Source organism: Belonocnema kinseyi, chromosome 6 (assembly GCF_010883055.1).
Source record: "Belonocnema kinseyi isolate 2016_QV_RU_SX_M_011 chromosome 6, B_treatae_v1, whole genome shotgun sequence".
In the NCBI taxonomy this organism is placed as follows: domain Eukaryota; kingdom Metazoa; phylum Arthropoda; class Insecta; order Hymenoptera; family Cynipidae; genus Belonocnema; species Belonocnema kinseyi.
Window position 1 is genome coordinate 51540919 of NC_046662.1, and position 11307 is coordinate 51552225.

General features: G+C 26.4%; 1 protein-coding gene across 1 annotated transcript; it reads right to left on the reverse strand.

Moving 5' to 3' along the window:
• Window positions 1-2350: 2350 nt before the first annotated feature.
• LOC117174853 (phosphatidylinositol transfer protein 3-like) lies at window positions 2351-10945 on the reverse strand. Its single transcript, XM_033364247.1, has 2 exons — window positions 10723-10945; window positions 2351-2809 (listed from the first exon to the last, which is right to left on the reverse strand). The coding sequence occupies exons 1-2, from the start codon at window positions 10896-10898 to the stop codon at window positions 2482-2484; spliced, it is 504 nt and encodes a 167-aa protein (XP_033220138.1). The 5' UTR covers window positions 10899-10945; the 3' UTR covers window positions 2351-2481.
• Window positions 10946-11307: the final 362 nt, after the last annotated feature.

Sequence of the window (11307 nt, forward strand, 5' to 3'; positions counted from 1 at the left end):
TCGCTCTCTCACGAAACCTGCGATGTGACGGCACATAATAGCGACACACTGTGCTGCACGTCGTGCACACCCAGTGTGCTCACCTTGGGTGAACATTTATCACGCTCAGCTTGTGCAGACACAGTGCTTACGTTCTTGGCGACACATCGTGCTCACACGTCATGAGGGCGGCTACCATGCACCCTCACGCATTGTTATCTGGGAATTCGCAGAGATTTGGAATTCCAGTGACATATAGGCTATTCAAACGATTTCGAAACCCATTCAAAGGAAGCTAATGGATTTTTGTTTCCTGCGATCTCATCCAAAAATACTAACTGCCGCCTTTCTAGAAACAAAATAAAGTCTGTAGTTCAGTAGTGTAAAGCTACTCATTGCTTCTTCCAAACAAATAAATTTATAATAAAATATAAATATTATATAAATTATATAATAATAAATAATATTTAATCATTTTCTTTAATCATAGATCCATGGACTCTAAATTAAATATTTGAATCAAACAAATTCTTTCTTTGATGCAGGGTCAAACAAATATAATATTGATTCAAAAAAATATTTTTTTTTAATTCAGACAAAACTTATTTGATTGAAATACGCCATTGTTTAACTCAAACAAACGTTATTTGAATTAAGCAAATTCTATCTTTAAAATAGGGACAAGTAAACGTTTGTTTCATTCAAACGAACATTTTTCCAAATGCATCCGCTACTTTTCCACGGAGTTCTGTTTTTGATATTCAAATTTTGTTGGTTCTATACTTATTTATTTTCCACAGAAAATTGCAATTATTAAGCAAACTTTGTGATAATTATTTGCCTTGAATAATCATCGGCTTCAATCAGTTTGAAATTGAATGCCTGAAGGTTATTTTAATTGTGTAAACTTTTTTATAGACAAAAAATATGTTGAAGCCTCTCTGAATAAAAATTATAAATAATAAAATAAACAATAAAAATTTTTTATTAAACCTTATTCAGGGTGGCCGTTTTACTCGAAGAAAAAAATTTCCATTTTTTTCCCGGTTCGCAAACGTTTTTCACGGTCAATGAAATTTAAAAAATCGAACACTAAATCTAAAAATTGTTCCATTTGAATTAATAAAAACTGAACTGCAAGAGGGAAACACTCAAAGTGAAACCCTCGAATTTTTAATTTAATTCTTTTTTAATTCTTGTAGAAAAATTCCCTGTTCTAATTGAAAATTTTTCTTCTTTTCCAAATTTCGAGCATTAGCTCGGAATTTGTTAAAATTTGAAAATTCCCGTTTCCAAGTCAGAATTATTATTATTCTGGTTAAATTTCAGTTTCAAGCTATAAATTTGGGAAAATTTCTAAATTCCCTAATCAAATTAAAAGTTTAATTAATTTTATTTGAAATAGTTTTCAAATCCTTAAACTTCTTCGAAATTTGATTCCAAAATATTGAAACATCTACATGTTGTTTCACATTCTTTCAAATTAATTTTTTTTTAATTCTGTCAACAAAATTTTCTTAGAATCTTCAGAATTCAATTTTGACAATTTTGTAAATCATCATAAATCTTTTCAAATATTCTCTTAAAACTAGTTTATTAAAATGAAAAATTATTTTCAATTTTCCTAGAAAATGGTTTTTCTTCTTCTGAAGCCTGTCAAAATTCTTCAAAAGCTCGTACATTTTTTGTTCGAAACCTGCCAAAATCAATATTTTATTTTAAATTATGCCTTGGGATAATAATAAATAATAAATAATTTCAAATTTTAAAGTAATTTTGAATTTTTCAAATCTTCTAAATATCTCTTTGACGTACTCGATTTTTTTCAAGAGTAATAGATATTTAATTGTTATTTTTACATCAAAATTCAACATTTTTTCTTACAAATTAAATTTGGTTAAATAAAATGAAATTAAAAATATAAAATGGAACATTTTTAAAGCGAAAGATTTTCAAATTACGCATTCTAAGCTGAATGGTATCATTATTGAAAAAGATAACAATAAACTAATTGTTTAAAAACGGTTATAATTGAAGTCGGACAAATTTTTTTCTAAAAATTTGTAAAATTCCCTGTTTATTTTTTCACGGACTTTTTTATATTGTCTTGAATGGACCAAATTATACATCTAATTAAAAAAATATTAACAATTCTTTAATATATTTAAAAACTATCAAATTTTTTAAAAAATATTGTTTCTTTTTTTCTAACAAAAATAAATGTTTAATATTTCCTCCTTCTTGAGTAAAAATTACCCTAATAACAGTAATTTGACTCTTTTGAATCCTGTAAAATTTTGAAGTTTGGAAGTGGATACAAGCAAAAACAAATCTCCACTTTTTTTAAATTGTTAGCTAAATTTATTAGTAAAGTTTTTACATCCTTTCCTCACTTAAAGGAAAAGTGTGTATATTCCGTATAAAGGATGTTGACGATAAAAATAGTCCATCGTATGTATTTTAATGTACGCATGAAATTATGATAAAATAAAATGAATTTGTCTATTTTTTTGCCAATTTCTTCTGTACTTTTTCGGGCTTTTTTTCCTCCTTTTTTTCTTCCTTTTTCTCCTCTTTCTTCTCTACCTTTACTTCCTTTTTCTCCTCTTTCTTCTCTACCTTTTCTTCCTTCTTTTCAACTTTCTCTAATGGATTTTCCTCGACCTGTCCTTCCTGCTGCTCTCCTTCGGGAGGAGTCACAGCAGCTTCTTCCGATTCTGCGTGAATTAGAGGAGAATTGTTTTCTATAAACCAGAGTGCTCCGTTGATAATGTGGTCCATTTCCACTGGATCAGTCATTAGAGAGTGATTGTCCTCATAAACGAGCATCCTAAAATAATAAGAAAATTAATTCAACATGGTGGCCGCCAGTACGAGTACGCCAAATCTATAGCAGTTGTTACAAGATGGCGACAGAACTCTTCTTAAAAAAAAGGTAACCGTGCTCTAGAATATTGTGAGAACATTTTTACAGAAATCTTCTAGAACAAAAAGGTAACAGTATTCTAGAACACAGTGATAAGATTGTGATAGAACTGTTCTCGAACTATGTAGCAGCACTGTTCTGTTCCCTAATTTGGATATCTCGGACGTATAATTTTTGTTAGTTGGGACTGCATACGCAATATCCCGGATCAAAAAATATCCATGGACATATCAAAATTTCCGCCTCGCAGGATATTCCGACGGGTTATCCCTGGAATACCCGGGACATAAATGGGTCAAATCGAATATACCGGGGTATCCTATTGCTTTGAGGTTTACATAACACTGTTCCATATTTGATGCATAACAGTTATAGAATTGTTATAGAATTATCCTAGATTTTTTACAACGCAGCGTGCGAAAGTTCTAGAATTGTTCTAGAAATGTTACAAATCGGTTGTCACAGCGTTGTAGATCTGTTAAAGATAAATTAAACAACATTTGTAATTGAGTTCTAGAAGTGTTCTAGAACTGTTACAGATCGATTGTCACAGCGTTCTAGATTTTTTAAAAATTTGTAATACAAAATTTTAAATTGAATTCTAGAATTGTTCTAGAAATGTTACAGATCGGTTGTCACAGCGTTCTAGATGTGTTAAAGATTAGTTAAACAACATTTGTAATTGAGTTCTAGAAGTGTTCTAGAAATGTCACAGATCGATTGCCACAGCGTTCTAGATCTGTTAAAAATTTGTAATACAACGTTTTAAATCGAATTCTAGAATTGTTGTAGAAATGTTACAGATCGGGTGTCACAGCGTTCTAGATCTGTTACAGATCGTATGTCACAGCATTCTAGAACTGTTACAGAATTTTTCTAGCGTATGGGGGATGACATAATTACTCGCATGTTGCTGGGTTCTCTTCGCACTGCGCGCTCGATGATGCATTCACCTCGCGCCACGCACTTTGTCTTTGTATCCCCCCCCCCCCCCCCCCCCCCCCCCCCCCCCCCCCCCCCGCATCGACGTAAATTCACTACTACGATCAAGTGAAGTGTGGAGTGCAGATGGCGCTGGGAGTCTTTCCAGTCTAAGGTCCTAATTCCATCCAATGTTTATATGACAAGAATAGGAAAAATGATGTGGAAAATTAATTTGATCGATGATTTTCGTAATGACGAGCGGTTTTATGTGTTACAATTCAAAGTCTAAGAATTAAGAAATATTATTAATATTAAATTTGGAAATAAAATAAGTAAAATGTCCGGAACGCGGTGTATTTTTTGGGAGTAGCAAGTATAAATATAAAATAATTATATTTAAAATCATTAATTGTTGTTTAATTGTAAGGTAATAATGATATTGCTGTTTATATGTATAATAATTGGCAGTTAATGTTTACATATTTTTGTTTGAGCTGTTTGTGAGATATAAAATATAAGTGATACCTCACGGTAGTGCCGGTTCCACCCGTTTTTTTCTCTTGATGAAGTGTAAAAATAAATTACATTTTAAAATTTAACATTGTTCTTATTTAGATTTTCTTACCCATTAAATCAATTGCTTACCCCAATATAAAATTAGAATATCCGTTATTTAATTTTTACTTCTAATTAATATTTATATTTTATAACAGTAATTTTGCTTATGAAATATAATTTCACAATATTATTAATAAAAAATATGTTATTAGTTTCACACTATTTTTTGTTTGTTTCTTGAGTTGAAAAATAATTTAAATTAATTTCTTCCGTGTTACGATTGAAACCTTTCATATTTCCCGCAGCTGGAAAAAAAGACTTTTACGATTTTTTAAAATTAAAATTACTCTAATAGTTCAAAAAGATATGAAATTTCAATTATGTGATGCATAATAAGAATTGTCATTACGAATAATATGAATTAAGTTAATTTCTAACTAATTCATCCTATGCTTGCCATGTAAAAACAGGTTGGACACACTCCCAGCGCCATCTGCACTCCTCGCTTCACTTGACTCTACTAGTGAACGAACACTGACATACAGTCGTTGCAGGGGGCTGGATTTACCCCACATTTGTGCGCAAGCCTTTTAAAATTAAAGGTCAAAGATTCGACAACTGTCTTTTGGTGATTGTGAATTCTCTTTTGTTAAAGCTCCTTCCCCTTTAACAAAAACATTCTCATCACGTAGCTCATGCTTCCCACTTGATTTCCACGAAAGTGCGAACAGTATGTTCAACTCTATTATATATATATTTCTGTACCTCGGCCTGGGACTGTTTATTCAGATATTACAAAATAAAGTACGAATATTATTTTTCATGATTACTTTAATACTTTTTTTTATATTTTGTATTAAATTTTATTTTTACCCCTAAAAAATGTATATCATTTAGAAAAAATAATATTATTACCATTCATAACATGCATTAATATTGGAACAAAAGTATTTTCATTTTCTTATTTTTATCATTTAAAGAAATGCGCATTCTAATAAATAAAAATTATTATTAAACATTTTACTGCCACTTGTGTCATTTTACCATCAATTTAATTTGTTTATATTCAACGTAGATGTGATTCAGGCGAAACAAGTTGTTAAATAAAATGTTATTGTATCGTGCGTTCTCTTTCCAAAAAGTTTATTTCGTTTACTTTTAATATATTTTTATAACCAGAGTTTATAACAAACTTGTAGATATTTTTTGGTCGAACTACTTTTGTCTTTTAATTCTGTTGATCTCTTGTGTCGTTGTTTCCAAAAATTTATTTTTTTTTAATTTTAAACTTATTTTTTACGATTGAAAGAAGATATACTCGTCTTTTACGATTTAAACAAAAACTACGTGTCTTATCAAAAATTATTCATAACAAATTTGAATGAGTTTGATTCATTTTTTTTCGTATCTTGCATATAGTTTGACCACAAAATGTAATTTTTTTATTTTTCATTATTTTTTGTAGCAAACAGTTGCATTTTTATCCAAGAAAGATTAAATTTCTTTGAAAATAGATAAACTTTCAATTTTAAAATTTTTTCGTTACAATAGTTCAATTTTCTTCCAGAAAAGATTTCAGTTCTCTTTTCAATAACGAATTATTTTAAACAAAATGTAAATTTTCTACGAAATAGTTTAATTTTCAAGAAAACAGTTTCATCTTTATTTAAGAAAAAGTGCAATGCTTCTGCTAAAAAAGATAAACTTTCCAACCAAAAAGACAAATTTAAAAAAAAAACAAGTTTTCATCCACAATAAAATTTAAGTTGATTTATTAGAAACAAAATGTGAATTTGAAACTTTGAAACTTTGAAATTTTAATCTTGTAATAATTGTAACATAGAATTTTTTTTCTTAACAAAATACTTGAATTTTAGTCAAAAAGATTAAATTTTTAATATAATAGTTGAATTTTCAACCTAAAAAGATAAATTCCTAACAAATACGTGTCATCGTTTCTACTTCAATCGAAAAGGCGAATTTTCTTTAAAAAAATTGAATTTTCTCTACCAAAATTGAATTTTACAACAAAAAATATGACTTTTCAGCAAAAAATTATTTTTTCACGAAACTGATACATTTTTATTCAAGAAAAATGGATTTTCAAACCAAGACAACTTTTTTTATACCAAAAAGGAGCATATTCAACTACAAAAGATTAATCTTAAAAACATCGAAAAGTTATACAACAAAATAGTTCAACTTTCAACCAAAAATCTTCAACCAAATAAAAAAACTTGAGTTCACTTTTCAAGATCAAAATATGAATTTTCAAACAAGCAATAAGTTTCTACGAAGGAATAGTATTTTCAATTAAACAAAAAACTAATTTTTATATTTAAAAAAATGAGTTTTTAACAAAATGGTTCAATTCTCTACCAAATGGTTTCATTTTTATCCAAGAAACATAAAATTTGTAATAAAAAAAATGAATTTTTAATCAAAAATGAAATTTTTTGAAGATGAACTGTTATCCAGTTAAGATTTTAGTTCATTTTTTAACATTCAAACATAAATTTTAAACAATAAGTAAATTTTTTACGAAATAATCAAATTTTATACAAAAAAGTAGAATTTTCTACTAAAACGTATGTATTTGTAATCAAATAGTTTAGTTTTCAACCAAACAGTTACATTTTTTTTTTTAATTCAATGTGTCTTAAAACAGACCAATTTTCAATTGAAAAAAATTTTTTTTCAATAGTTGAATTTTCGCCCAGAAAATATTTCAGTTCTTTTTTAAACAAAAAAATATAAAATTTAAACAAAAAGTCAATTTTCTACGAACTAGTTAAATTTAAAAAAAAAATTGAATTTTCAACCAAAAGGTATGCACTTTTAGAAAAATATATTAATTTTCAATCAGAAGCTGCATTTTTATCCTAGAAAGATTAAACTTCTCTTAAAAAATGAATTTTTATTTCAAAATTTTTTTTTAAAAGTTAAAGTTTCCGACAAAAAAGATTTCAGTGAACCTTTTAAGAACAAAATAAGAATTTTTTAACAAAAAATAAGTTTCTACGAAAAAAGGTGATTTTTCAATCCAAAAAACGAATTTCTTTAACTAAGAAGGATGAGTTTTTAACCAAATATTTTTTTATCAACCAAACAGTTGCATTTTTATCAAAAACAAATTCACTTAAAGCACATCCAAAATGTCAAAAAACAAAATTGTTTAAATATGCGAATCTTTAACCAGAAAATATTTCAATTCTCTTTTCAGAACCAAAATTGAATTTTTAAGATTTTCAACCATAAGGTATGATTTTTAACAAAATAGTGTAATTTTCAACCAAACAGTTGCATTTTTATCCAAAAAAGATTAAATTTCTCTTAAAAAAATGAATTTTTATTTGAAAATTTGTTTAAAAAAGTTAAAGTTTCCGCAGAAAAATATTCCATTTGTCCTTTCAAGATCGAAATAAGAATTTTTGAACAAAAAATAAGTTTCTACGAATAAAGTTGAATTTTCGATCCAAAAAACGAATTTTATTAACCACAAGGATGAGTTTTTAATTAAATATTTTTTTACCAAACAAACAGTTGCATTTTTATCCAAGAAAAGTTCGTTTAAAACATTTAAATTTCTCGTAAAAAAATTGTTTAAATATCTGAATTTTCATCTTTTGAAATCTTCTAAGAAAATTAGGAATGGTTTAAAATCTTTGTAATTGTTAAAAATATTTTTAATGTTGTGTAATCTTTTACAATTTTGGGGACATCTTTGAAATCCTTAAAATCTATGTGAAATGTTTTGAATATTTTGAAATCTTAATGAAACCTTTGAAAAATTTGTGAAATCTTTTGTGTTTGGAATCATTGAAATCTTTTGAAATCATTAAAATATTTTAATAATTTTGAAATCTTTTCAAAAGTTTTGAAAACTTTTAAAATCTTTAAAATGTTTTGAAATCTTTTAAAATTTTGAGAAAATATTTGAAATCCTTAAAATCTTTGTGAAATGCTTTGAAATATTTTGAAATCTTGATGAAACCTTCGAAATATTGTGAAATCTTTTGTGTTCGTTTGAAATCATTGAAATCTTTTAAAATCATTAAAATATTTTAAAATTTTTGAAATCTTTTTAGTTTTTAACCAAATTTTGTTTTTCAACCAAACAGTTGCATTTTTATCAAAAACAAATTCACTTAAAACATATGCAATTTTCGTGAAAAAACAAAATTGTTTAAATATCCGAATCTTTAACCAGAAAATATTTCAATTCTCTTTTCAGAACCAAAATTGAATTTTTAAGATTTTCAACCAAAAGGTATGATTTTTAACAAAATAGTGTAATTTTCAACCAAACAGTTGCATTTTTATCCCAAAAAGTTTAAAGTTCTCTTAAAAAATGAATTTTTATTTAAAAAATTGTTTAAAAAAGTTAAATTTTCCGCCGAAAAATATTCAAGTTGTCCTTTCAAGATCGTAATAAGAATTTTTGAACAAAAAATAAGTTTATACGAAAAAAGTTGAATTTTCAATCCAAAAAACGAATTTTATTAGCCAAAGGAATGAGTTTTTAATTAAATATTTTTTACCAACCAAATAGTTGCATTTTTATCCAAGAAAGGTTCGTTTAAAACATTGTTTAAATATCTGAATTTTCATCCAGAAAATATTTCAGTTCTCTTTTTCAGCACAAAAATATTAAGTTTAGACCAAAACTAAATTTTCTACAAAATAGTTAAATTTTCAACGAAACAATTGAATATTCAATCGAAAGGTATGGATTTTGAAAAAAATAGTGTAATTTTCAACCAAACAGTTGCATTTTTATCCAAAAAAGTTTAAATTTCTCTTAAAAAACGAATTTTTATTTAAAAATTTATTTTAAAAAGTTCAGTTTTGCGCCGAAAAATATTCCAGTTGACCTTTCAAGATTGAAATAAGATTTTTATTTATCAAAAAATAAGTTTCTATGAAAAAAAGTTGAATTTTTAATCCAAAAAATGAATTTTTCTAACCAAAGAAGATGAATTTTTAACCAAATATTTTTTAATCAACCAAACAGTTGCATTTTCATCCAAGAATGATTAAATTTCTCTTTAAAAATGAATTTTTATTCTGAAAAGAATTTTAAAGATTCATTTTTGAAGAGAAATCTAATCATTTCTTTTCAAAAATGAATTTTTCTTTTGAAAAGAATTTTTTTTTTTATTTAATTTTTCTGACAAAGAAGATTTCAGTTGACCTCTCATGATCGAAATAAGAATTTTGTTATCAAAAAATAAGTTTATATGAAAGTCGAATTTTCAATTCCAAAAAAACGAATTTTTCTAACCGCAAAAGGTTGACTTTTTAATAAAATATTTTTTAATCAACCAAACAGTTGCATTTTTATCCAAGAAAGGTTCATTTAAAACATTTAAATTTCTCGTAAAAAAATTGTTTAAATATCTGAATTTTCATCCAGAAAATATTTCAGTTCTCTTTTTCAGCACCAAAATATTAAGTTTAAACCAAAACTAAATTTTCTACGAAATAGTTAAATTTTCAACGAAACAATCGAATTTTCAATCGAATTTTAACAAAATAGTGTAATTTTCAACCAAACAGTTGCATTTTTATCCAAACAAGTTTAAATTTCTCTTAAAAAATGAATTTTTATTTAAAAATTTATTTAAAAAAGTTCAGTTTTGCGCCGAAAAATATTCCAGTTGACCTTTCAAGATTGAAATAAGATTTATTTATCAAAAAATAAGTTTCTACGAAAAAAAGTTGAATTTTTAATCCAAAAAATGAATTTTTCTAATCAAAAAAGATGAATTTTTAACCAAATATTTTTTAATCAACCAAATAGTTGCATTTTCATCCAAGAATGATTAAATTTCTCTTCAAAAATGAATTTTTATTTTGAAAAGAATTTTGCAGATTCATTTTTGAAGAGAAATTTAATTATTTCTCTTCAAAAATGAATTTTGTTTTGAAAAGAATTTTTTTTATTTAAATTTTCTGACAAAGAAGATTTCAGTTGACCTCTCATGATCGAAATAAGAATTTTGTTATCAAAAAATAAGTTTCTATGAAAATAAGTCAAATTTTCAATTCAATAAACGAATTTTGCTAACCGCAAAAGGTTGACTTTTTAATAAAATATTTTTTAATCAACCAAACAGTTGCATTTTTATCCAAGAAAGATTCGCTTTAAACACATGAAATTTTCGTCTAGAAAAAAAGTTGTTTAAACAGTTGAATTTTCAACCAGAAAATATTTCAGTTCTATTTTCAGCACTAAAATATTAATTTTCAACAAAAAGTAAATTTTATAAAAAATATTTAAATGTTCAACCCAATAATAAAATTCCTAACTAAAGAAAAAAATCACTACTCACTTGGATTTTACTTTGTTGGCTTGAAGACGAGTATACCAAAGTTTTCCCTGATAGTATGGCACTCGATGATCCTTTGATCCCAAAAGAAGTAGAGTCGGAGCTTTAACTTTATCAGCATGAATAATTGGAGATCGATTGAACATTTTTAGGAATATTTCTTGGTACTTTGTATCCATTGTCGCTGGCGGCAGTGATTCAAGGAACGGAGTTCCAGTTTCAGCTGCACACCTAGATTTCCAATAAAAAATAAAATATTTAAAGCAAAAAAATTTTTTTTTAAAGACCAAATATAATTTTCAAGTTAGTCACTTTTTTTATCATTCCTGACATTGTTACCAATAGCCAGGGTGTCCAGCGATTCCAAAGAACGAAATTCGAGATCTTTTCCAGGTTTCTCAGTTCAAGAAATCAAGTTATTCCAGGTCTTCTTTTTTTGCATCAAATAATCAAATAAGCTGTTTTTATAAATTTAGAAAATGAAATATTACCCTTTTTTATTAGCCAACAATTTTTAGGAAAACAGAATCATAAATAAATTCTTAATTTTTTGCGAACGTAAGTTTGCGAAATCAATGAAAATATTGT

Excerpts from the sequence above, each read along its gene's own strand:
- LOC117174853 (XM_033364247.1), bottom strand. The coding sequence starts at position 10,898 with ATGGATACAAAGTACCAAGAAATATTCCTAAAAATGTTCAATCGATCT. Across the intron at positions 2,810-10,722 it reads GCCAACAAAGTAAAATCCAA|GATGCTCGTTTATGAGGACA; the intron begins GTGAGTAGTGAT and ends TTATTATTTTAG.